Source organism: Botryllus schlosseri, chromosome 2, assembly GCF_051294905.1.
Source record: "Botryllus schlosseri isolate E-star chromosome 2, Bs_hap1, whole genome shotgun sequence".
Classification (NCBI taxonomy): domain Eukaryota; kingdom Metazoa; phylum Chordata; class Ascidiacea; order Stolidobranchia; family Styelidae; genus Botryllus; species Botryllus schlosseri.
This window is the reverse complement of record NC_137237.1, coordinates 9133834-9161692: the sequence shown is the minus strand read 5'-3', so window position 1 is coordinate 9161692 and position 27859 is coordinate 9133834. Positions and strand designations below refer to the sequence as shown.

General features: G+C 41.1%; 1 protein-coding gene across 1 annotated transcript; it reads left to right on the top strand.

The window, feature by feature from the left end:
* The first annotated feature begins 5372 nt into the window (after positions 1 to 5372).
* Positions 5373 to 26965, top strand: LOC145433361 (transcription elongation factor SPT6-like). Its single transcript, XM_080310445.1, has 35 exons — positions 5373 to 5575; positions 5641 to 5721; positions 6667 to 6759; positions 6819 to 7188; positions 8071 to 8191; positions 8254 to 8343; positions 8404 to 8510; positions 8845 to 8926; positions 9232 to 9303; positions 9368 to 9493; positions 9554 to 9696; positions 9758 to 9845; positions 10254 to 10389; positions 10450 to 10594; positions 11583 to 11814; positions 12222 to 12329; positions 12413 to 12556; positions 13122 to 13249; positions 13429 to 13623; positions 14112 to 14247; positions 15619 to 15756; positions 15820 to 15987; positions 16324 to 16451; positions 17011 to 17218; positions 17804 to 17951; positions 18282 to 18427; positions 18487 to 18627; positions 18723 to 18918; positions 19934 to 20050; positions 20138 to 20259; positions 20901 to 21099; positions 21732 to 21884; positions 23638 to 23747; positions 24846 to 25075; positions 26585 to 26965. The coding sequence occupies exons 1-35, from the start codon at positions 5446 to 5448 to the stop codon at positions 26766 to 26768; spliced, it is 5115 nt and encodes a 1704-aa protein (XP_080166571.1). The 5' UTR covers positions 5373 to 5445; the 3' UTR covers positions 26769 to 26965.
* Positions 26966 to 27859: the final 894 nt, after the last annotated feature.

Below are 27859 nucleotides of genomic sequence, written 5' to 3'. Positions count from 1 at the left end.
TAATCGACTACTTGCCGTATTTAATCGAGTTCTTTGTGAAAGAACTATTACTTTTTATTTGTACAAAACACCGGACAAAGGTTTGAAATTTTGTAGCCCACTCGTCAAATAAAACATTACGGTTTCCACGACGAAGCATTAAAAATCAACAGCTGCTGATATATATCATAACCGAGCCGTTTTTCGTAATGGACACTTGCATTACATTATCTGTATTAAGTTGAAGGCAGAATTTTATGTTCACTTTCTCTTATTCTCAAATGATTCTGCTTGAAACGGGCGCCAATCGTTATTTCACAATTCTTTACCCAACATTTGGACCTGCCGTCGTAGCCATCGGCTTATATGCAATGTTATTGTGACTTGTAGCTAGAATCTAGACCAAAACATAAAATCGTCCCCCACTCCCAACGTTGGTCAGCTTGGAATTTGTATGCTTTGAAATCTGTCGCACATTTGGAATAGCGGGTATATGTCTGATAGCGCAATATTATCTAAGGTTGGTAGTCGTATTGAAAACAAACAAGACCGATAATCACTCCTAATTTAGATTTTTCTTAACGTACTTTGAATGACCTTTCCGGCAATACGTTGATTGTGTGAAATATATTGGCGAAAGACCCTTGAATTCAGCTTTGAATTGGGAATACTTTGGAATATGTCGCACATTTGGAATGGCGGGCATATGTCCGATACCCAATTTTGCCTGAGGTTGTTAGTGGTATTAAAAACAAACAAGGCCGATAATCACTCCTAATTTAGATTTTTCTTAAAGTACTGTGAAAGACCTTTCCGGCAATACGTTGATTGTGTGAAATATATCGGCGAAACACTCTTGAATTCGGCTTTGAATTGGGCATACTTTGGAATATGTCGCACATTTGGTTTGGCGGGCATATGTCCGATACCCAATTTTGCCTGAGGTTGTTAGTGGTATTAAAAACAAACAAGGCCGATAATCACTCCTAATTTAGATTTTTCCTAAAGTACTGTGAAAGACCTTTACGGCAATACGTTGATTGTGTGAAATATATCGGCGAAAGACCCTTGAATTCAGCTTTGAATTGGGCATACTTTGGAATATGTCGCACATTTGGAATGGCGGGCATATGTCCGATAGCCAATTTTGCCTGAGGTTGTTAGTGGTATTAAAAACAAACAAGGCCGATAATCACTCCTAATTTAGATTTTTCTTAAAGTACTGTGAAAGACCTTTCCGGCAATACGTTGATTGTGTGAAATATATTGGCGGAAGACCCTTGAATTCAGCTTTGAATTGGGCATACTTTGGAATATGTCGCACATTTGGAATGGCGGGCATATGTCCGATAGCCAATTTTGCCTGAGGTTGTTAGTGGTATTAAAAACAAACAAGGCCGATAATCACTCCTAATTTAGATTTTTCTTAAAGTACTGTGAAAGACCTTTCCGGCAATACGTTGATTGTGTGAAATATATCGGCGAAACACTCTTGAATTCGGCTTTGAATTGGGCATACTTTGTAATATGTCGCACATTTGGAATGGCGGGCATATGTCCGATACCCAATTTTGCCTGAGGTTGTTAGTGGTATTAAAAACAAACAAGGCCGATAATCACTCCTAATTTAGATTTTTCTTAAAGTACTGTGAAAGACCTTTCCGGCAATACGTTGATTGTGTGAAATATATTGGCGAAAGACCCTTGAATTCAGCATTGAATTGGGCATACTTTGGAATATGTCGCACATTTGGAATGGCGGGCATATGTCCGATAGCCAATTTTGCCTGAGGTTGTTAGTGGTATTAAAAACAAACAAGGCCGATAATCACTCCTAATTTAGATTTTTCTTAAAGTACTGTGAAAGACCTTTCCGGCAATACGTTGATTGTGTGAAATATATCGGCGAAACACTCTTGAATTCGGCTTTGAATTGGGCATACTTTGGAATATGTCGCACATTTGGAATGGCGGGCATATGTCCGATACCCAATTTTGCCTGAGGTTGTTAGTGGTATTAAAAACAAACAAGGCCGATAATCACTCCTAATTTAGATTTTTCCTAAAGTACTGTGAAAGACCTTTACGGCAATACGTTGATTGTGTGAAATATATTGGCGAAAGACCCTTAAATTCAGCTTTGAATTGGGCATACTTTGGAATATGTCGCACATTTGGAATGGCGGGCATATGTCCGATACCCAATTTTGCCTGAGGTTGTTAGTGGTATTAAAAACAAACAAGGCCGATAATCACTCCTAATTTAGATTTTTCTTAAAGTACTGTGAAAGACCTTTCCGGCAATACGTTGATTGTGTGAAATATATTGGCGAAAGACCCTTGAATTCAGCTTTGAATTGGGCATACTTTGGAATATGTCGCACATTTGGAATGGCGGGCATATGTCCGATAGCCAATTTTGCCTGAGGTTGTTAGTGGTATTAAAAACAAACAAGGCCGATAATCACTCCTAATTTAGATTTTTCTTAAAGTACTGTGAAAGACCTTTCCGGCAATACGTTGATTGTGTGAAATATATCGGCGAAACACTCTTGAATTCGGCTTTGAATTGGGCATACTTTGGAATATGTCGCACATTTGGAATGGCGGGCATATGTCCGATAGCCAATTTTGCCTGAGGTTGTTAGTGGTATTAAAAACAAACAAGGCCGATAATCACTCCTAATTTAGATTTTTCTTAAAGTACTGTGAAAGACCTTTCCGGCAATACGTTGATTGTGTGAAATATATCGGCGAAACACTCTTGAATTCGGCTTTGAATTGGGCATACTTTGGAATATGTCGCACATTTGGAATGGCGGGCATATGTCCGATAGCCAATTTTGCCTGAGGTTGTTAGTGGTATTAAAAACAAACAAGGCCGATAATCACTCCTAATTTAGATTTTTCTTAAAGTACTGTGAAAGACCTTTCCGATAATACGTTGATTGTGTGAAATATATCGGCGAAACATTCTTGAATTCATCTTGGAATTGAGCATACTTTGGAATCTGTCGCCCATTTGGAATGGCGGTCACATATCCGAAAGCGGAATATTGCGACAGGGAAAATGGCACTAATGTGTCAAGTTGATTCTCGTTAGCCGGTCTCACTGTGAATAGAAGATGTATAGCAGTGGTTCCCAACCTTTTTTCACCCACGTACCATTTCGAGGTTTTATGCAGTGCTCGCGTACCACCTACATAAGTTACGCGCGCTGAAGGCGGTCAAAAATGTTTCCGTCATTTATGACGTCATAACGACGTATTTGACCCATGCGAGGCGTAATAGCAAGTACTAATAAACTAGGCATTATCAGCCAGGGCTAATGGGATGCATGAAATTGTTTTTTCACCACCAGTCACAAGAAGAACAACATAATGAAATAACAGCAAACAACAAACGTCAATTGTTTTTATGCGATGGCTGCATTAGCTAATTTTCCACTAGCTCAGCGGTTATCAAACTTTTATACACACGCCTCCGTTTATGATAGAGAAAAATCCCCCCCCCCTAATCGTCATATCACAAAATGCAACCAGAATGCTAGCGATCCCAACGAATAATTAGATGGCATGGAAGGTTATGACAGTTGATAAAAGAATTCTCAAATATGCAATTAGAACTACACACAGAGCAAAAACAATGTGATTGGATAGGGGTAAATCGCGCGAAGCGCGAAATTTTTTTTTCAGTTGGCTTCAGCTTCGCGCCACCCTTCAGATGTTTTCACCACCACCCCCAGTTTGAGAACCACTGCACTAGTTGGTCGATGCGGGGCATATGTTTGCTCACAGCGCATTGAAAGTCCTGCATGGGCGCAACTAGTCGGTTTCGTTTCTTCGACTTGATAGTCATCAGAGATAAAAATCCTTGCTCGCGCTCCCACGTAGAAGGGGAAATTAGCAGCTGGGGAATAGCGTGAGAAGCTAGAGTCTAGTACGAGGAGGCCATGCTAAGCCTGAAGTGTATTGGAGAACAATCTTTGTGTTCAACCCCACCTTAACTAATAACTACCGTCGGTCGAAAAAAAAAGCAGAATCTACTCGCGTACCACCTGGAAGACCTTCGCGTACCACTAGTGGTACGCGTACCACAGGTTGGGAACCACTGATGTATAGGTATTAGAGATATTATATTTGTTTAGAATAACCTAACATTTCGATTATTGAATAGTGGAATACTGTCCTACGCTCAGTTGAGGGTTAATATTCCGAGTTCGCGGAAATAGTGTTTCACGTGATCACAGAGATTTCGCCGAAATTTCGCCAGGACGAGTTGAGTCAATTAACATATACCATTATCGTACTTCCCTTGTCGTGAAAGCCCTCGGTTATCACCATAATCACGCGAGACGCGACGAGAGTGGCTAAAGCGCTTCCCGGTAACATCCCCATTCGACTGTGGTCGGGTTTATCACATCATATGCTCGATAATCCTCTTCTGGCTCTGAATATATAGTTCACTGGCAACAGTAAATGAGCCAGTTGAATTTGCAATTGGCCGTCCCTCGTCCGTGTTAGGGTAATGTCAATGTGAGGTTATGGTGATTGAGCCCAGGGCGATGTTTTTTTACTGTTATTTGCTTTGTGAGAAGGTGGCGTGGAGCAGACCTGGTGCTTTATTGAAAGGCTTCACAAAATATGGCAAATTGATATACTACGGTAACTCTTCTCGGGACTGGGACTCAAAAGTTGTTTCCTTTTAATTTATCCAGTAATACTCCCACTAGTCAGTAGAATGGCCCCGTGGATATACTCAGCTGTCGCAGACATTTTGACATTTTTCTGAGAAGGGTATTGAATGTGTGTCGGGATTTTTGCTCCTTCACTAGTAATCAGCATCACTTTTAAATATTCTGTCATTAACTCCATTTATTACTACTATTGGATTGGGAAGTTTCCTACTTTTGAATCTTTGTGCGACATATGAATGGACGTTACGTCAATACAGTATAGGCGTACCATGTTCCAACTTCAACAAGGTTGTGATACGAAATGAATTCAGGATTCAGATTACAACTTAAATATGAAATGAAAGTGATTTAGCTTTTGAAACAATGATAACACAAAGTGTGCAACTGCCATTTTAAATTATGCTTTGCAGTTTGCATGTATCGGTCTGCCACTTGGAAGCTTCAACTTGTGTCAGACTGCAAATAGTGGTTGTTTTGAGCGATGAATTGCCTGCGACAGAATTGTTTTTTGCATAATAGGGTAATTGAACGGAAAGTTGCATATGACCAATTCCACTCTGGTCCACTTGAGAAAATGAATGATAAGGTGGTATTCTTATTTGCTCAACGAACTGAAACATTTTGAGTGTGCAAAGTCAGGACTGTCGTCGCGGTTTGCTGTTTACCCACTTCTAGTCTATGCCTAGTGAGAGTTGAGCTCTGGTGACATATTTTCAAATTTATCTTCAATTTAGATCTATTGAATTGGGGGACTTGTATTTTCCGTAGGTATGTCTGACTTCTTTGATGATGAGGCGGACGAATCCTCTGACGATGAATTCGTCTCCACTAAAAAGAAACCAGCAATAGTGAGCGAAGACGAAAATAGCTCGTTAGAAGATAGCGCTGAAGATGAAGAGGGTATCGATCATTTATACTTACCAATTACAACGAAATGGCTTTCCTTTGACTCTCCTACGTTTCAGAGGTGGACAAAAAATTAGCGGCTGAAGCTGATGACAAAGGAAACATCCGTGGGTTGATTGACGATGATATCGTCGATGAAGGTATTTGATAACTGTAGTAAATCTCAAATCTTTATGAACTGCATTTCCTGTTGTCATAAAAATTTGCATTCTGCGATGATGAATAAATTCTCTCTCGTCGCTAGTAGATTTAGATCTGCATAGTATTATAGTTGATATATGTCATGATAAATATAAGTTTTCCGATGAAGTGTAGCACATTACAATTTGACAATGATTATCGACATTGTTGAACAACTATAAAATTTTCAGATTTTCCTATATAAATTAGAATTAGACCTTCACATTTTTTTCCAAAATAGACTAGAATTAGAATTTAAGTCAAACAAGTTTTTTTCCAACTTTGATTAGAATCAGAATCACGGTACTGAACTTATGAAAACTTAGAAATTGAATCAAACAATTCGAATTGGATCGGGAGGGTACGTTCACACTTTCATTTGTGTGCCGTGGGGTCGACTTTTCTCAAAATACACCATCCAAGGCTGTGTCAACAAAGGGAATTTGTGTACCATCCAAAATAAGTTAATTGAATTCTCTCTTTCGAAATTTCATGCTGGTGACGTCATATTTTGTGATTCGATTGTTGATATACAATGTCGTTTCCAATACTCTACCAGTTCCTGACGATTACCCCTGACCAGTGTCGGTCGATAATATTCTGGTTCATTTCAATATGAATATACTACGTTGTATATTGAAGCTCCAAGAAGTCTTCAATTGGATTACTGTAGAACACTAGTGCACAAAATGAACTGTGCATCAACAGAATGTTGATTTCACATTATAATGAATATTTATTGGGCGTATCATCACAAATTATATGCATGAGTCGGGTGCATGTCTTGACCACCACGGACCCCCCCCCCCAAAGACTGGCTCATGGAAGTATGGAACCCCTAGCGTTCTGTGTAACACCAGTTACGAGCCACTGCCTTGAAATTTGTTTGTGTTTTTCATTTTCAGAAGAGGACAGCGGCGGGTCTGAATCTGAAGACTCGAGCATAGCAGAAGCGGCAGAGGAGGAGGCGGACGAGGTAGATCCAGAGGAAGGCCCTGGTATATGGTATTTCGCTTTTTGCCACCGCGCAAACCATTAACGCGATACCGGATTTTAGCAAAACTCAAAAAGCGGAAATATGAACACCAGCTAGAAGATGACGATTTGGATCTTATCGAGGAAAATCTGGGAGTTAAAATCAAACGGAAAAAACACAGTCGTCTCAAGACGGTTTCTTCCGACGAGGACAGCGATAAGGAAGGTGTCGGAGAGTCCGGACTAGTTGCGCATGAGTTGTTCGACGGCGACGACGACGATGACGAAGGGCCTCCTGTTAGAAGACCGCCGGAGCCTGTCATTCAGCCGTTGCAGGAAGCCGAGGATGAATCGGAAGAGAGTGACGTGGACGACTTCATTGTCGATGATAACAACGAGCCTATCAGTAAGCCTAGTGTTCCGGGACATCGGAAAAAGAGGAAGGGAGACACGTAAGTGGGAGTCTTGGTTTTGACGCCCCGCGAGACCGCTTCCGTCTAGCTTTATTTCAAACAGGCTTGTCTTAACGTTGGAATTTTTGAGATCTGTCCTTCATTTGCAGCAAGATTGTCTTTATTTCCTGCAATCAGGATCTGTCGACATATTTTTAGTCATCAGTTTACTAATTTTGCAATTTGTTTGACTATCTAGTTGCTTTTTTATATTCATGTCAATGCAAACCAGGCTTTCAAATTACGGTACTCGGATTGTTTTGTCAGAAATTTACCACAAGTAATTAAAACTGATTGAAGGTTCAACATGACTACGCCAGGTCCCGTCATGAAACTACAACCAGGGGTGGTCAAAGTGATCATCGTTGGTACTCTGGTACGAGTAACGTTGTAAATGCTACTGAAGTAGAAGTAGTGATTTGACGATTTTTGAGTTGTCAATTTTCCATCCTATTAACATGAAATCGGTTTTGGGCGGTTGGAATTTTATCGCGATGACCCTCTCTGATGATTTGTAGAAGTTTCTGTCTTGGGGGTTTTACCGTAAGATTGAGATTGCACCGACTGCATTCTCTGATGCTATGTTGGTCATGACGGTTGAAACTTACGTTCGTCTTAACAATAGTTGATTGTACTTCCCAGTTTGAAGTCACAAAACATCTATCAATTGACTTGCATGAACATCAGAACAGTTTTATTAAACATACGTAAATTCCAACTACAGTAGTGGACATCTTTCCTAACAAATAGCCTATGCACTCATTCTTGTATACATATCGTTTACTTTCTATGTTTTGCTAGCCGTAGTGTAGGGATGCTATATTGCAATATTTGGCTGTCTAAATTATTTTCGTATAAATATTATTGTTATCTGGGGTCCAGGGCGCTACAAAACCTCCACGACATCTTCGGAGTAGACTTTGACTTCAACGAATTCGACAAGTACGGAGACGGTTATGAAGATGACGAAGACATTCGGATGGAGGATGACTATTACGAAGATGTACGCTGAGATTTTCAGGCTGTATCGAACGGACCGATTAACATCCTTCTTACTTCTGACAGATCGACGAAGACGATGACGGCACCGGGGTCTCGCAGCTGAGACCGAAGAAAAAGAGCAAGAAGACAAAGAAAAAGCGATCGATATTTGACGTAAATATTTCAGACTTTTTTGCGTGCCGCCGAGCTCTTTCAATGGACTTTGATCGTTAGGTGTATGAACCGGATACCTTGGAACGTGGATTTTTTACGGATATCGATTCTGAGATCAGAACCATGGATGTGCCGGAGAGATTTCAGCTTCGCGCAGTCCCAGTCAGGTATCTTGTACGCGAATCTTCATTCCATACCACGAATTCGATATAATTTGGCTCCAATCTGGGCAACGTTCATATGGCACTATCGTCCATTCCATTCTGTCAATTAGTCAATCTATGATAAATTCATACTATCTATCCTCGTGAAGTCGCTATTTTGTGTTTTCATTGAGTTAATGCTGAAACTGCCAACCTGTTCGTAATAAGGTAGTCAAATTAACAAGCAGTGAAGGTAATATAATTTATTTGCTGCTTGAACCATAAACATGAACCTCACTTCAGATTGTATTCCTGCGCTGTGCATTTGCAGCCCACTCAACCAATTATACTCTTTCAGAATTGCAGAAGACACTGAACTGGAGTTAGAAGCCGATTGGATATACAAACATTGTTTCGCAGAAAGTACCATATCTAAACAGGTACCGTAAATACCGCAACCGCCATTTATCTGTCATAGCAAGATAAAAACGTCTAATGAATCAGTGCTCGAACAAACAGTCTTACAAATTCACAGGAATGTCCCGCAATCGGGATGCAATTTGTTTGAGGATTGGCAATCGAAATATTGCATTGTTTAGATTCAATTTCAATGTTATAGTATATCATGGTGACGTTTAAAACGATGATGTCAGTGATTATTATGGTAGGCTGCATTTTTCACTCATAGTAGATATAAGAATAGTTTATCACAATGAGTGGATTGTTGTGAAACAATGTTTTCCAGGAAAACTTGGACGATATTGGCGCAAATTCGTCACTAAACCGCAAACCGCACTCCGCTATACCGAAAATACAGGTAAATATATTTTTACCGCGTGCCGTCCCGGGGGGTGGTCTGTCTGTACAGCTACTTTTTATAGGATTCACTAAATTTCATGCGAAACCAATTCTTCGAAATGCCTTTCATCGCGTTTTACCGGAAGGAATATGTGGAACCGGAACTGAACATTCACGATTTAAACAAAGTTTATCATTGGGACGAAAAGGTAACGGAATTCCCTACGTGTGTGTGGCTGTGGACGTATCACCGTTAAATTATTTTCCAGTGGACACAACTTTTGAACAGGAAAGCGAACTTGACTCGGTTGTTGCAAAAGATGCAGACATTTCAATACGAACAGATTTCGGCCGATCCCGATAAACCGCTCGGCGATAATGTCCGCGCTTTGGCTGATTCCGATATCGAGCGGTAATCACTGTTACAGATTGCTTTTCGGTGTGGAGATGAGTAAACATGATCTCTTTTGCAGAATCAATTCCGTACAGACGATGGACGAGTTGAAGGACGTTTACGCACATTTTTTACTCCATTATGGCAGGGACGTTCCGAAAATGCAGGTTAGTTAGGCAAGGAGGCAAAACCCACTTAACTCTTCCGAAAAAGCAGAACCACTTCGCTACTGACCAAAGTATTACGCCAGGTTTTGGGGTGTCTAATAATTATAATCGGCGGTTTTACTATTTTTATGGGCTTGCAATGTATGATGCGGTCCACAGTAGACAATATGATGTAATAGACAGATGGAAGGATACTGAATTTACCAAGTGCGGTCTATCTATCTAACGTCCAACTTAGCCTACTGGTACTGCTAGTATTAATGTCCGTCGTAACGGTATTCGATCTGTCTGTTACTTATAAAGATACCGTACGAACAGCAAAGTAGTTTGACACTGCCCATGAAAAAATAGTTTCCGAGACTCTTCCTTTACTGAAATCATGAGACTTACGTGGTGTCCCTTTTGAAGAACGCTCTAAAAGCGAGACGCCAAGCTGAGAAAGCCGGCGACGGCAGTACCGCGGAGGGCGAGGAATCACAAGGAAGCGGATTGAAGCAGGCATCGCGAAGAGACATGTACACGATATGCCTCACCGCGGGATTAGGTGCGTTGGCGCATTCCGAACGAATTTTTCGAGACCTCACGGCGCGTTAACTTTTAACAGGCGGCATCGCGAATAAGTTTGGTCTGACGCCGGAGCAGTTCGGAGAGAACTTGCGTGACAATTATCAGCGGCACGAGACCGAGCAGTATCCGATCGAACCGAAAGAGCTTGCGCAGGATTTCGTGACGCCGCAGTTTGATTCGCCGTGAGTTATTCCAGTAACAGAATACTTCTACTTTTTTCTCGGGTACTCAAATGGGTTTTGCCTGCTTTTAATTCTTTACTAAGTGCAGGGTTGTAACGAAGTCACAAGTCAAATCTACTTTATTGTAGTTTTGACTCGAGTCGAGTCATTTTCAATTCACCACGAGTCAAGTCAAAGTCGGTGTTCAAGGGCTTGAGTTCAACCGCGTTCAACTCACTTTTTTACAACTCTGTTTAGGTGAGATTGAACGCCTCGCATTCACACTATAATAATTTTCTCACTTTGCACAGTTTCTGCCCCTATTTTAGAAAACTAGCACCCCTAGACAAAATGCCTGTCTCGTGAGTCCGACGCTCGAGTCAGTAAACAAATTGCCCCTAGTCGAGTCATTTTCCATATTTTCAAAAAGTACTCGAGTCAAGTCAGTCACCAATAAATTGCGACTCGAGTCATTACAACCTCGCTAAAGTGCTGATGTTTTTAGACTTCTGCTACTTGATAGTATTTTAGGCAAAACTATTTGCTTTTAGTACTAGGGATTTTTGCAAGTAGCAAGTGGTTTAAGGATGACTTTGCATCGCTGTCGTAAAAATTGCGCGAAATAGCCTATGTGTTAATGTATCTGAATATTTTTTATGATTTGTGGCGTTGTTAATCATTTTGCGTTAGTCGCGGCGATGCATCTTGCGATTTTGAAACTGGCCACCTACGATACACTACTTCTACTTTAGAAACTGGGTACTCGAATACTTTTGATATCCCTTCCTCTCCAAGTAGTTGCAATTAGTCTTGAAATAACGGAGTAGGATTTTTTAGTGTTACTTCTACTTCTACTCCAGTACCAATGTTATGTGAGTGATCCATTTCACACTTGTATCGGAATGTGAGAGATGGAATATTTTGTATTGGATTTTACAAATTTTGGCCACGAATGTCGTGGAATGGTCTTACGATGTGACGTGCTCAAAACGTTACTCTTACTCTGTAGCGATAAAGTTCTGGAGGGCGCGAGGTACATGATGGCTATGCAACTGGCGAGAGAGCCTTTGGTGCGGCAATGCGTCAGGCAGGTATTCCGGGAGCGGGCCAAGATCAACATCATTCCGACCAAAAAAGGAAAAAAGGAAATCGACGAGGCGCACCCGCTGTTCGCCGTCAAGTGGTTGCGGAACAAGCCCGTGCGGGAGCTGTCCGGCCCGTTGTTTCTTCATATTTTTAATGTAAGTTGCAGGTCGCCTGTCTCAGAACCTTGTGCTGTAGTTGCGCGCGTGCCTATCATAGCGAATGGCGTTCTTCTGCACTTTGCTTTCGTAGCTGATTCTACAGAGGGTGAAACAATAATTGTTCTTTTGTCATAGTTGCAATGATTTTCATACGAATTCGGTCTTTTGATCAATTATTCTGTAATTTACCGCTGAGAGATTCCTAGAGGTACAGAACTTCAATATAAACGTGAATAATACATTCACATTGAAATAAGCTTGAATATTTTAAGCTGACACTAATGAAGATACCTTTGTTTAGCTGACAAACTGCTATGTTTCCTTGCGATATTTTGCAAAATTATACAGGAGAAATCTGGCGTCCTCGATCTGGATTAAGGTTTGTTTTTCTTGTCAATATCCAGGGCCAATTAGAGAGACTAATCGAGTATGACATTCGTATGGACATGAAAGACGTGGCGTCTGCCGGCACGCATTCTTATTTCGAAGAGATAAAGCAACTTTATTATCGGGTGAGAACTCGTTTGTGTTCAAATGCGTCGCTGGAATCCCGTATATTGCGTCGCTGGATTCTACTTTCCCACGTTTTTGTCAGGACGAATTCAGCCATCTGGTGCAGGAGTGGAACAATCAAAGGAGTCAAGTCGTCGAGATGATGTTGAATAAGATCCTGTATCCCGAAATGTCGAAGGAACTTAAAGAAACATTGCTTCGAGAGTCGAAGGAAGGAATTATTGATGTAAGTTGCTCGATATGTCTGTCGGTATCCCCATGATGAATTCTATGTCATGTCTGATCGTCAGACCCGCTTTAGTCGGTGAAATTGCCATCCTCAACCAAAAATAAAATGAAGGACCTACTCACTAACGGTTTGGAAAGTTTTCCACAGCAAGAGTTCAAAAATCTTTAGTTGTGCTCCGGTGAAACCTTATTGCCTTAAAATTTGTTCAGTAGCATAGATGATGGAGATGACTAGGGTTACGCATAACTTTTGGGTGTTTGAATCGGAATCCAGTGTCAATTTTGATTATTTTTGCGATAATTTCTTCCCTCTGCCTGTAGCCTTGATACCTCGATAGAAGGCATCATATTATTCGAAACTGTGAAACAAAGCTACCCGCGTTCATGAAAAGGACATTTATGCGTATGGTAGTGTTCGAACTCCATTAGAATTCAGAAACAAGTTATGCAACTGTAATATTTTCATCCTTAGTACTCCAGTGGGTTTTTGCCTGCTTGCACTCACTCACTCACTCAGATGGTTTTAATACAGTTATGGTTATGTTGTCAATTTTGGCTTGTAGCACTGTGCGCTCACGCTAAGAAGATGGCTGTCCGTCGCGCCATACCAGCCCGAAGAACGGGAGGAAGACGACGAGGACGATGACAGACAAGGCTGTACCGTGATGGCCGTCAGCTACAGCGAAAACAGGTAACCGAATACTGCTGTTTCTGAGTACTTTTCGGGCAAAACTACTCAATTCACAATTTAGATTTTAAAAGGTACCAGTAGTAGTCTATGCATAAATTTACTCGAGTCTAGTAACTCGAGTCGTCACAACCCTGTGCTCTATCGCGGAGTCTTTCATAGTGTTTTACATCGTGTTGCAGAGATTTGGCGACGTTTGCCGCGGTAATTTCCGGGGACGGCGAGGTCATCGACTTCTTGCGACTGCCGGCGATGAGGTACAGACGTAACGCGTTCAACGACAACGAGAGAAAGCGCAAAGAGAAGGACATCGAGAACGTCAAGCATTTCATCGCGAAACGCAAGCCGCACGTCATCGTCATCGGCGCGGAGGACAGGTGAGAACGTCCGACTTGGACTAAGTACCAATCTGCTTGGTTTACGGTGAACTAATTGCTGGCTTTACGAGTAGTTCTAGTTCTGGTTCTAGTTGCGTATTTCGAAAAGTAAGTAGTCGTAGTTCTATTTCCAGGTGCACATTAAAAAAAAAAACATTTTGTTGCCTGCTTGCACTGCTTGCTCGATTGGTTATTTTAGACTGCCCCCGATTCTGCTCAACGGTATTTGGCGTCGAGTCTAGCATCTAGCAGAACCGTTCAGATATGAAATACTTCTACTTTTTCAGAATACTGCTGTAGGCTTTGCATACTTGCAATGTCTAATCGAGTGTTTGTGATTTTGACTACTTCCACTTTTACTAAACAGTTTTCGTTTTTAAGACAGCTGGGGCCACAATACTTACTATTTTATTTACTCGAAAATATCTACTTCTACATGTACTTGAGTGAAAAAATTGAAACTTCAATTATCGTATTTTCTCTATCAGGACTGCGCTCATGATGCAAGAGGATATCAAGGCCTGCGTTACGGAACTGGAGCAGGAGGGTTCAGTTTCGGCCATCAGTGTCGAAATTATGGACAACGAACTGGCTGCGGTATACGCCGCCACGAAAAAAGCCGAGGTACATGTTGCTTGCGCTTTTGTAGTAGTACCGGTGAAGACGATGAAGGAGTATTGTGATAGGTTTGCATCACTTTTAGGTGTGAAATAGTGCCCGTAGAATTGTGACGGAATGTATTTTCGATGATTGTACCTAATTGGATTGTCATTAGTCGCATTATGTTAGTTTGTAACTTATATCTCGCGATTTTGAAAACAGCCACAACTGCTACAAGTTTGTGACCCCTCGTCTCGATACTTTCCACTTGGGCAGTTCAGACGAGATTTGGAAATTGCCACTTCTACTTGTAATTGAGTAGAAATTCACAGCTTTTCTTCTACAGTATGTTAATAATTTTATCATTTCAAAACACCAAAAAACAGTGATGCGATGAAAAGACAGGAAGGTGTCGAAACGACTTGGAGTAGTTTTTGAAATCAGATACCCGCCCGGGCCTAGACGATGTATATAAGAGGCATGCACACTAGGGCTCTTCAAAAATGACTTTTTTTTCTCAAATCGTACTGTACTGGCTACTTCATAAAATTGTTAGGTTACCTAATTTAAGCCTACACACAAAATTTGGTTCAATTCCAGCCAGTAACCGCTTTGCTACAGGAGAAGTAAGTTTCTATTTATTATATAAAAATAAATAATAAAAATTTGAAAATTTTCTGTTCACCCCATGAAAGTGTTAGGCTGTCTATAGAAACGATGCTCACCAAATTTGGTTCAATTCCAACTAGTAGAAGCGGAGTTATTGCCGTCGAAAAATTTGGATTTGAATAAAATAGTATTTACGGTGAGCGATTCTTTGTTTATTTATTATAGTTGTGCTCACCGTAAATACAATTTTATTCAAATCCAAATTTTTCGACGGCAATAACTTCGCTTCTACTAGTTGGAATTGAACCAAATTTGGTGAGCATCGTTTCTATAGACAGCCTAACACTTTCATGGGGTGAACAGAAAATTTTCAAATTTTTTATTATTTATTTTTAAATAATAAATAGAAACTTACTTCTCCTGTAGCAAAGCAGTTACTGGTTGGAATTGAACCAAATTTTGCGTGTAGGCTTAAATTAGGTAACCTAACAATTTTATCAAGTAGCCAGTACGATTTGAGAAAAAAATTCATTTTTGAAGAGCCCTAATGCACACTGCATGTTAAGAAATAAGGGATGACATGTGATGACTAGTGATGAAAATGAATGACGCCTGTGTCGTTAGACGAGGTTGATTTGTCAGATTGAGGTCACTTTGACCTCCTGTGCGTGAATGTCTAACCTCCGTTTCTCGAGTGACGCTAAATATATTTTGTCGCTAATCTTTGTTAATCCTTGACTGGTTCAGTATAGCACAAGTTTTTGACTACCCTGTATCTTCTTGCAGACCGATTTTCGAGATTATCCGACCGAGCTCAGGCAAGCGGTGTCGCTCGCGAGAAGAATGCAGGACCCCTTGCTCGAGTTTTCGCAGCTGTGTTCGCAAGACGAAGACTTGCTATGTTTGCGGTTTCATCCATTGCAGGTTTGCGCGACACTTTGTCATGTTCTTGAGTGCTGCCCGACTGACGTTTCCCGCGCGTTTCAGGACCAAGTCGACAAGGACCAACTTTTGACGAGTTTGATCGAAGAGTTTGTGTTTCGATCTTGCGAAGTCGGCGTCGACATCAACAGAGCGATAGCGCATCCGCACACTGCCAATATCGTGCAATTCGTTTGCGGGCTCGGCCCGAGGAAAGCAGCCAATGTACTGAAGGTGAGAATGGGGTGCCCGGAAAAGGATTTGACGTGATGTTGCGTTGCTGTCGTTTAGTATTTACTATGGTCGATGTAGAAGTAGGCCAGAGATGTTTAAAGTTGATTGCTTTTCCACTCGAGTAGAATCGCGAGTAATGATGTGAATTTCTACTCGATAGATGTGTTACCACTACTTTTAAGTAGAAGTAGAAAGCAGCTTCAATAAATGAATTTGGTTGAGGGGCCAGATACTGTTAAAAGTAACGATTGTGAACAAAATTTGAGTTTTCCAAAATAGTACAAATACTTTGTTACTGACTATTTCTAAAGTAGGTCCGCCATGTTTCGTCTTCAGGTTTTGAAGCAGAAAAACGGCCGCTTGGAAAACCGTTCGAATCTCGTGACCGTCTGCGTGATGGGACCGAAGATCTTCATCAACTGCGCCGGCTTTATAAAGATCGACACCAGCTCGTTAGGCGACAGGTGCGTTTTTGTGCTTGCGACCGTTCTTACAGCTTGCTATTTTCGACTTAATGACTTTGTGTTAGTCGTCGGGTAGTTTTTTGGAGCAGATCGCAATGAGAACATAGTTAGGATTAGGATCTGGCGAAATTGATAAACCTTAAGTCATCAGTTGCCTAATTTTTGCGGTAAGGCTACTCAGACAATTTAATCCTGGTTGGGTAGTTCCAAGCACATATCAGAGTAGGTCACAATAGAGGTTTACAATGTTGGTCGCATTCAAATATTTTGTCAGCAGGTTCTGTCACATAAGTCGTATTTTTTAGACGGTCCTGTTAACAGAATGATTGACAGAAACAAGTAATGCTATTCGGTTTGCTAATCTCATAAAATTGCATGATACAGTTCTATAGGACTGTTGTGGACTAGCTGAATTCGAGCATTGGGTCTACGTAACAACCCTAAAAAATTTATAGAGGTCTACGCTTAAGAAATTTGAAGCCCCTGCGTAGTTACTGTCGGGCCGGTTCTTCGCTGGTTATCTCCGTTCGACCCCTAAGTCCAAGTCTACCTTTCTCAGTACCGACGTCTACATCGAAGTGCTGGACGGGCTACGCGTGCATCCGGAGACGTACGAGTGGGCCAGGAAAATGGCGGTGGACGCGTTGGAGTACGACGAATCGGCCGAGGACGCAAATCCTGCTTCCGCGGTCGACGAGATTCTGGAATCGCCGGAGAGGTTGAAAGATCTCGATTTGGACGCCTTCGCCGATGAATTAGAGCGACAGGTGATTCATAATTTCAAATCCCAGTATAAGCTGGGTAATGGCTGAAATTTGTTCGAAAGCTGCGGGAAATTTGAAATGGTTAATAATTTCATATCTAAATCCATCTTCAAAATAATCGTAAGACCAGAACCCACCCGAATGCGGTCAAATATGTAATTTGCAACTCCTGTTAACAACCAGATTTGGACAATTTGATATTCTTAGTTACCGTATCTAATTAGACTAAATGGTGTAACATACTGGTAATATAATTTTATTATGATTTGTGAAATGATTCTTTGATCTAAGTCTTAATTCTAATCTTAAGTTGTGAAATGTTTCTATGCTCTAATTCTGAATATAATAATTACCACCTTATTGGTCGTAAAGGGAAACTGGACGTCATGGCAGACTCGGTCATTAACAAAGTACTTCTACTTTTACGGAGTACCCGATTTTATACTACCGCCGCTGCTGCTAATATTTTTCAGTTTTTAGGCAAAACTAGGTCCGGAATATTTTCTCTTTTTGTTGCTTGGAATACTCTACTCCGCTTGTACTGCAGTACAAACGATGGCTACTTTTACGACCTCGCTCTTTCTTCAGGGTTACGGGAACAAGGGCATCACGCTGTACGACATCCGCAACGAGCTCGATTCCAGATACAAGGATTTGCGAGTACCGTACCGGCCGCCCACCAACGAAGAACGATTCTCTCTCATCACCAAAGAGGACACGAGCCAGTTCCAAGAAGGTGATTACAGCGCGGCGGTGGCTACTTTGCAATCGCAAGATGCGTCTTTGTGACGGAAATTGAATTGAGATCGTTTCATATCAACTCAAAGTTCATTCTTAGAAGCATGAGATTAACTGATGGCTGTATAGCAAGCACGGCTCTTATCGCCCTATTCAGTACTGTCAAATTAGACCATAACAAGACTTCTCGAATGAGGTGTGAATTAGATTACGGCATTTCGCTCCAATTAAATTTATGAGACTAGGATTATCTAGTTATCCAAGTCTGATTAACAGTCGTCGTGTAATATTGTCAGTGTTGACGCAAGTGTCCCGCGTTCAATTTCAGGAAAATTGGTGATGTGTCGCGTCACCGGGATCGCTTACCGTAAGCCGAAGATGGAGCAGCTCGACAAGGCGGAGCCTCACAAGGACGAGGAGACTGGCACTTGGAGATGTTCGTTTTGCGGAAACGGTTTCGGAGAGCTCAGCGACGTAAGATACCGTCCGCGTCTCGCGTTATTCGTCGTCGCTTTGACGGTTTCCTCGCGCAGGTCTGGTCGCATTTGGACTCGGGCGAGTGCCACGGCAAAGCGGTCGGCGTCAGGACCAGGTTGGACAACGGCTTGACCGGTTTCATCCCCACAGAGAAATTGAGTGATTCGAAAGTTCGGAATCCGGAAGACAGGGTGAAGGTACGAGTGATTTCTGCAAGAATTATCTTCCCAGTCTGGAAGATGACGTGTAGCCGTGATTTTGCCGATGTTTGATTTCGGGATTTTGCCACCAGGTCGGCATGTCAGTGCACTGTCGTATCCTGAAAATCGACATCGACAAGTTTCAAGTGGACCTGACGTCGCGCAGTTCGGACCTGCGTAACGACAACCAGACGTGGGGCTCGACGCAGGACACGTACTACGATCACGAGTCGGAGGAGATCGACAAACAAAACAGCAAGAACAGCGACAAGAACAAGAACAGGACTAGTGAGTTGGAAAATTTTGTCCGGATCTACGGAAATTTTTATAGGAAATTGCGGATTTTGTTTTTAGGGTGGGGCTTGCTTTATACGGTTTCAGTTACCCGTGATACTTCCGCCAGGCAGGTCTTGTTCTCGGATGTAAATATTTAAACGAGCAACGTTATAAATTTCTACTCGATTAATGTAGGAGTAACAATTTCCAGCACGCCCAAATTTCTTTGAGTGGAAGTAGAAAGTCAAAGGTCTGAAATGTGGCGAGTGGCTTCAAGTAGTCGATTTGGTCGCGGGGTCGCATTACAAGTAAGTAGAATCTTTGAAAAGGTAATCGGTTATCGTGGTACAAGGGATATTTGAGGTTGTAATGTTAATTTCACTTGAAAAAGCGATGGAAGCTGTTCTAAGAGCTTCTTGGAGGTACAGAACTTCGATATACAACCGAATAATATATTGCATTGGAATAAACCTGAATATTTTCGCCTGACACTCGTCAGGGGTAATCGGCAGAAACTAGCAGAGAATTTGGAAAGGACGTCGTAAATCAACAATCGTATCACCAAATATGCACCAGCATGAAATTTCGAATAATCGAGGCGAAGAGATTGCTGGAGCTCAATGTATTATTTTTAGATGATACCCAATTTCCTTCTGTTAGCACAAACTAACTAGGTTGACGTATTCTGGTAAAAGTGGGCACACAAATGAAAGAGGGAACGGCCTCTCCCAACGACGCGAAATCTGTCGTCTCGATAATTTCCGCACATACAGAATTATTCAACAAACGCTTGCCAATGGCAGAATTTATGGCCTTTGCCTGTGCTGATTCGAGCTTCGGGGGACGGGTCAAGGGCGAGCTTTTCTCCGAGCGCGATCCACGTGTTCTAATGAACCTAGATCTCAAAACTACTTTATATTTTTTAAAATTCACTCTGTAAAAAGCAACTTTGTAGTTGTGTCTAAAAATCGGTCAAAAAGAAGCGGAATCGGTCAGCAACTCAACTTGTGCCCGCCAATCTTTACAGCTTACATCAAGCGAGTCATTGCTCACCCGTCCTTCCACAATATCGGTTTCAAAGAGTCAGAAAAGCTGATGGAGAGCATGGACCAAGGTGATGTGGTGATAAGACCAAGCAGCAAAGGTACGTGAAAATTTATGGGTTCTCTCTCTCTGACCATACGAATTTTAAAGACGAGCCAGCAATCTTCTACTTTCTATTATTCGACAGGCGCCGATCATTTGACTGCGACGTGGAAAGTAGGCGAAAACGTGTGCGCTCATATCGACATCAAGGAGGAGAACAAGGAGAATTCGTTCAGTCTCGGGAAAACGTTGATTATCGGAAACGACGTGAGTGCGACTTTACGTGTATGAGAAAATGGTTGGCCGACGATTGAGCGTGTGACTTTATTAGTGGAGATCATAAAGTTGGATGATCGATAAAGTCGATTACAGCATTCATAAGGATTTAACAATCCAGGATTAAGGAAACCGGCTGATCGTAGCGCGTAAAGTTGTTTTTAATCTCATGATTTAACAAACCGGGATAAATTGCGTACACTGTGTAACATTCCTACACGCAAAATTTCCGATAATGACTGTTACGATGGTCTTCTAGGTAATGGAACAATCAAAGAATTATGTACCCACATTTGAAGAGAGATATCAATATTCTATAAACCATTTCGTCGCCATTCCGTAGTGATTACACACAACATTCATTTCGCGATGATGATAATTCTACCTATTACAGTCACAGTATCTTCATCAGCAGGCTTCCATTTCATTCAACAAATCGACAACCGACAGCCAATAACTTGTTTTCGCATTATGACACAACAGATAACACCACTCGATTGAAAACTCGGGTCACCGCGATTGATCGTAACCTTTTCCAACTTCATGATCTTCGCCCAATAACCCTAAATCCAACCCTAGCACAAACATCAACCCTGACCCTAACCCCGACCGCGTCTGTATTTTCATGGCAGGAATTCGAAGATCTGGACGAGATCATCGCCAGATTCATCCAGCCGATGGCGGCCAACGCGCGGGACATTCTCAATCACAAATACTACCGGGAAGCGAACGGCGGCAAGAAAGACATACTGGAAGACATTTTGAAGCAGGCGAAAAAGAACGCGCCGTCCAGGATACCCTACTTTCTGAGCGTGTCCAAGGAACTGCCAGGTAGGCGACGGTGTTGAATTGATGCGGTCTGTTGCGTGCGAAATAACACTTTGTCTTTGAATTCTGAAATCAGAGTGTATCTCAGGCAGTTTCACTCCCGAAATACAGTTTTTTATCTGCATTCACTATTGATTGACTAAAAAAGAGAAAAAAGGTCAACTTTCCGGCTCAGCTCCCGAAATACCCGTAAGGGCGTTACTTCAGTGCTGATTTACGGTATTTCAGTCGAATTTGGGTGTGTATTTCACCAAAATAGAAAATACCTTCATGAAAAATCGAAAGTTGCAAAATGTTGCAAAAAGTTGCATGAGAAAAAATAGACATAAAGTTGCACTGTAAGATTCCTTCAAACAGCTTAAAACAGCATTCTACATATCTTCCGAGTATTTAGGAAGCTGCGGGAAGTTGTAAAAAAAAGTTGCAAAAGCTTGCCCTAATAATCTACCGTCATGGCTGGCACTGTAGCTGACCAGAGGCGGTCATAGCAGGCAACGTTGCTGCTCAAATGGTAGTAACAATTTCGGAGACTACTCCAAGTCGTTTCGACACCTTCCCATCTTTTCATTGTATCTCAGTCTTGTGGCGTATCGATCTGATGAAATTAAAACTAAATTTGTGCCGGTGCTTTCCAGGAAAGTTCCTTCTCTCATATATGCCGCGGATGAAGCCGAAGCACGAGTACGTCACGGTTCTCTCGGACGGGTTCCGTTACCGGGCGCAAGTGTTCCCGACGATAAACCAGGTTTTCAAGTGGTTCAAGGAGCACTTCCGGGACCCCCTCCCGCGTAAGCTAACTGTCAATTTTTTCCAAATTAGATTAGAACTAGAATTATAGCTACAGTTTTTTTTCCAAATTGGATTGGAACTGGAGTTATAGTTACAGTTCTTTTCCAAATTGGATTGGAACTGGAGTTATAGCTACAGTTTCTTTTTTCCAAATTGGATTAAAACTATAATTATAGCTAGTTTCTTTTTGTAAATTAGATTAGAACTAGAATTATAGCTACAGTTCTTTTCCAAATTGGATTGGAACTGGAGTTATAGCTACAGTTTTCTATTTCCAAATTAGATTAGAACTAGAATTATAGTTACAGTTCTTTTCCTAATTGGATTGGAACTAACTGGAGTTATAGCTACAGTTTCTTTTTCCAAATTGGATTAAAACTATAATTATAGCTAGTTTCTTTTTGTAAATTAGATTAGAACTAGAATTATAGCTACAGTTCTTTTCCAAATTGGATTGGAACTGGAGTTATAGCTACAGTTTCTTTTTTCCAAATTGGATTAAAACTATAATTATAGCTAGTTTCTTTTTGTAAATTAGATTAGAACTAGAATTATAGCTACAGTTCTTTTCCAAATTGGATTGGAACTGGAGTTATAGCTACAGTTTTCTATTTCCAAATTAGATTAGAACTAGAATTATAGTTACAGTTCTTTTCCAAATTGGATTGGAACTAACTGGAGTTATAGCTACAGTTTCTTTTTCCAAATTGGATTAAAACTATAATTATAGCTAGTTTCTTTTTGTAAATTAGATTAGAACTAGAATTATAGCTACAGTTCTTTTCCAAATTGGATTGGAACTGGAGTTATAGCTACAGTTTCTTTTTTCCAAATTGGATTAAAACTATAATTCTAGCTAGTTTCTTTTTGTAAATTAGATTAGAACTAGAATTATAGCTACAGTTCTTTTCCAAATTGGATTGGAACTGGAGTTATAGCTACAGTTTCTTTTTTCCAAATTGGATTGAAACTAGAATTATAGCTAGTTTCTTTTCCAAATTAGATTAGAACTAGAATTATAGCTACAGTTCTTTTCCAAATTGGATGGGAACTGGAGTTATAGCTACAGTTTTTTTTTCTAAATAGGATTAAAACTAGAACTATAGCTAGTTTCTTTTCCAAATTAGATTAGAACTAGAATTATAGCTACAGTTTTTTTTCCAAATTAGATTAGAACTAGAATTATAGCTAGTTTTTTTTTCAAATTATATTAAAACTAGAATTATAGCTACAGTTTTTTCCAAATTAGATTAGAACTAGAATTACAGCTACAGTTTTATTTTCAAATTAGATTAGGACTAGAATTATAGCTGCATTTTTTTTTTCAAATTATATCAAAATTAGAATTATAGCTACACCTTTTCCAAATTGGATTAATATGAGAATTACCTGAATTCGTGAAACTTCGAGATTGATTTTAATTCTGAATTCAAAAGTAGCACAACAAAAATCGAACTCAGTTCGTATCAAATCCAAGTTCAAGCTCGTTTGCGAGCTTGGCTCACCTCGCACCACACAGTTCTGTAGCATTTTCAGGAAAACCAGAAATTAGGTTGGAGTTACTGTTAGAGCATAGAAACTTTTAACAAATTAGATTAGAATTAAAAGAGCATTGTAACATTTGACTAATTAGATTAGATTTTGACTACCGTCTAATTAAACAACTAGAATTATCCTATCCGGTTGTCAAGTCTGCTGAGAGTTTCGACGGCTGGTGCGAAGAATTTACGATTTTTTTCTCCGTCTCTTCAGAGCATATTCACAGCCGGACTCCTGCCGGCGCCACAAGCGCTTCGGACCGCGCCGCGCGGCTGGGTGTTAACGTGCTTCAGAACGCGATGCAATCCCTACACACCCCACAGGTAATGGGAAACTCTGAAGCTGTCTCGCAGTCTAATTGTTTAGATGCTATTTTCCTCAAATGATCTGACTGCAAACGTAGGTGTTCAGTGCAAATTACTGGTACTTTTTCAGAGTTCTCAAGTATATTTAGTGCGCCTGCACTGCTTATTCGAGTGGTTATGATTTTCGACTACTTCCTATCTGGAGTACGCAAAGAGACGCTTTGGAGCACGGAACTTCCTGACACATTTGAATAATACATTCATGATTAGTGATACTGATCGTTGTTAAACATAGTTATTTGAATGCTCGCATTATTGCTGACGGTATCCCCTGATGAGTGTCAGCCGAAAAGCTTCGGGAATAAATATGAATATATTATTCTAATACTTCCCATCTCTCGAACAGTTTTACGTGTTTTAGGCAAATCGACACACGAAATACTTCACTTTTTATTTGGCAATTGCTACTTATACTTGTACCTGAGTAGAGATTTATTTGTTAATTAAATGTTACTTCTACTCGAGCACGAATGATAACGAGAGGGTTGTAACGACTCGAGTCACGATTTTTTTGGTGACTGGAGCCATTTTGTCATATGTGTAAAATGACTCGACTCGTCTTATACTCGAGTCAATGTGCATGACTCGAAGCAAGTCATATGACTCGAGACTGGGACGGCTGAGACGGCTGAGACGGACTTTTCATTGTAACTTCGAAGAATAGTAAAGTCACCACATGATACTTGGGAAATATGGCCAGAAACTGTTAGGACTAAGGAGAATTATGATGTTATGAATGCGAGCCGTTCTATATCACTCGAGCAGAGATGAAAAAAGTGGATTGAACCTGATAGAACTCAAAACACAATGAATTGAAAATGACTTGACTTGACTCGAGTCAAAACTGTAAAAGTGAGATTGACTTGTGACTCTGAACCTTGTGACTTGGTTACAACCCTGGATAGTGACTTTGACCTTGTAGGCTTCTAGGCCTAGTTTGCCTGAAAACTGAAAACTGTGAGCTCTGCAAGTCAGCTAAAACTACTTGAGTACTCCGAATAATTAGCAGCGCTCTGCTGTTGACCACCGACACCGTATTGAAACCCTTTTTCGCAGGCCGGTCAATTTGCCACGCCGCTGCCCAGAACGCAACCGTTCAACACCCCGAACGTGGCGATAATCCCCCGGACACCGAATTACCCGCCGCAGCGGACTCCGGTCTACGGCCCGGGGCAGACGCCGGTGCGACGCACGCCGGGATTTACGCCCCATGGCAGGACGCCCGTCGCGTGGGGACAGCCGCCGTCCGGACCACCTCCGTCGAGAACGCCGGTCCAGGGGCCTGGGTAAGTACTGTTAACCAAGGCTGGCCATGATGGTTCGAGTATAGTAGTGAAAAACGATTTTTTTCCCTTGCAACTAAAATTACAGTTTCGATGCTATTTTACGTTGAGGAAACCTTGAAACCTCAATTTGTTTTACGCAGCATACGAAACGTTCTAAAAAGCTATGCGCATTAGTGAAAACGACACTTGTGTGAAGTCGTGGTCAACTGATGGCATTGATTAGAATTGGAGTTATAGTTACAGTTTTTTTTTTTCAAATTAGAATTAGAAATATGGCTATACACTATACAGCTTTCTCCAAAGTAGATTGCGAATCCGCGTTAGAATTGCCAAATTCGCAAAAACTTGGAATCTGAATGAAATCCCGAACCGAAGAAATCCAACAGAAATCAGGTTCACCTATCCGACCGAATTTCATTCTCGTAAGCACCAGAACAGCAAATGTCCGCGCATCAGTCGTTCCCGACCTTTTTTACGCCGTGGCCCACTCGGAACATTTGAAAAAATCCATGGCCCAGCTATTTTTTCAACAAATTTTCAAGATAGTTCACATTGTTACATTATTTTAAATAATAAACAGGTTTATACAGTAACCGGTAGTTGAAATGATAAAATTAGATGCATACAACACGCAATTTGTAATGAGAGTAATTAGTAGGGCGAGTTTTTGCAACTTTTGCACCTTTTTTTCACAACTTCCGGCAGCTTCCTAAATACTCAGAAGTTATATAGTATGGTGTTTTAAGCTGTTTGAAGGAATATCATATTGCAACTTTTTGCGATTTTTGTGTAATTCTTTGAAACTTTGTTCGATTTTTCATGCAACCGGCTTTTTACTGAAAATATTTGGCACTTTATGTAAATAGATCGCTTGATTATTTCACTGTCATTTAAATTTGACGTCCTTTCTGATTTGACGTACATTCAGGCCAGACCGCCGAAAATTATATTTTCATTGGGTCAATTTTTTCAGGCTAATGATTTTGTTAAAGTCGCCAACACTGAGATTTGCTACAGTGCCTTGCATACGGTTCGATTCGACTATCTCATACCCTAATAATTTCAAGGAACTTGTCCATAAATGCAACTTTTTGGTGCAACTTTTGTGAAAAGTAAATGCAACTTTTTACTTCAACTTTTGTTGAAAAGAAATTCAACTTTCCACGGATTTGACTGCAACAAAAACTTTCCCTAGTAATTAGCTATTATATACTCGCTTAATGTGGTGGTTCAACTTATTTTGCTGTGAAGATATCTTAACTGCTGTTTTGGGGCGGGAAATGCCAGCCAGCCATGGCCCACAGCTTGAGAACCCCTGCTGTGCAGCAAGCTCTGCTCGTTACGCACTATACAGGTCTCCTGAAGCGTTTTGAAAAAAATCATACTAGAATTAAAATAACGGTGTAGAAACATTTCACAAATCGGATTAGAATTAGATTACCGGCGTATCGTTCTAATTGGCATGATCAGACGAGTAGATTGTCGTCATTAATCACCGTTTATTTTCAGGGCTGCTGGTATGGATTGGGGTAAAGCGGCCGAGGAGTGGGCACGGAAACAGTCCGCACCCAAAGGCACTCCGAGAATGACTCCAAGCGGTACCCCGAGAGGCCCCAGGACGCCGGCCGGCAGCTACAGGGGTAGCCCGAGGACTCCGTCCCGACACACCCCGAGAGATCAGGGATCAATGTGACTCAATCAGCGGGGTATGTCCGCGTGTGACGACATGCCGCCAACTCGGCCTCTCTGTTGGGCTGACATTATCGCGTCGGATACAAAGCAGCGTCTGACTTTGTGGATGTGATATCGAGAGTAACGCTTTTTTATAAGACCTGCCGCGTGTGGTGGATACACCGTGACAGTAAATAAATTACTGGAAAATCGGCTGTATGTTTGCTATTCTTTGGTGAGGATGAAGCGATGCAGGGCAACATGGATGCGCTAGTATATGCGTAGCAGTGAACTTGACTAAACCTTTCCGTGTTGGTGCGATGTGTCAAGGACAGAGTAGGGCAACTTGAAAATTTCCAGCTTATACAAATTATATTGGAAATAGCTTCATAGCTGCAGTTTTTTTCAAATTTAGAATAGAATTACTGCGTTTGCAAAAAATTAGATATTGATATGGTGGAAGAATACAACAATAATCAAGTTCATCTCTTATCCAATCAGGGTTCATCCTCGTAAGCATGAGAATGGCAAATGTCTTTTCATCAAGCTTGGTTCATTTCGGATTATATACACGTTTTTACAGCATTTTGAAGAAAACCCGAAATTGGATTAAAATTAAAATTACACCATAGAAACATTTTACATATACTTGAACTAGATCGCCCCAATTAACGCGATTACACAACTACCATTACCTAGCTGTCGAGTCTGATCATGGTGTCGGTCAGTTATCATATAGTCCAGTCAGCACCGTAACTGCCGCACCCCAAACCCCCCAATTGGGGGGGGGGCAAAATTATTTCGTGAATTTGCATAAATCATAGAGTATTTTTTTAAAATTTATGCAATTTTTTCGCGATGCGCGTGAATTCAAGTAGCCATTTGTCTTTATTATTGGGTATTGGGTCCTTACCGCGCCACGACCCACCAAGACATACAATCAAGTTTTAGGCCATATAACATGCGACTCCAAGAAGTGTGCCATAACGATCGGCAGCGACAAAACCTTGGCCGAAAAGGGCTATGCCCTTATGCTGACCGAAGACTTCGTTATATATACCAAATACATATAGGTTTAATTGTCCATAGGCGTCTAAATGACTGGCGCCGAAT

What these genes read in the sequence shown, in the direction of transcription:
- LOC145433361 (XM_080310445.1), top strand. Translation starts at nt 5,446, where the DNA reads ATGTCTGACTTCTTTGATGATGAGGCGGACGAATCCTCTGACGATGAA. An exon ending in CCGCTATACCGAAAATACAG is followed by an intron (nt 9,304 to 9,367) that starts GTAAATATATTT and finishes TACTTTTTATAG; the next exon opens with GATTCACTAAATTTCATGCG. An exon ending in GGGACGTTCCGAAAATGCAG is followed by an intron (nt 9,846 to 10,253) that starts GTTAGTTAGGCA and finishes TCCCTTTTGAAG; the next exon opens with AACGCTCTAAAAGCGAGACG.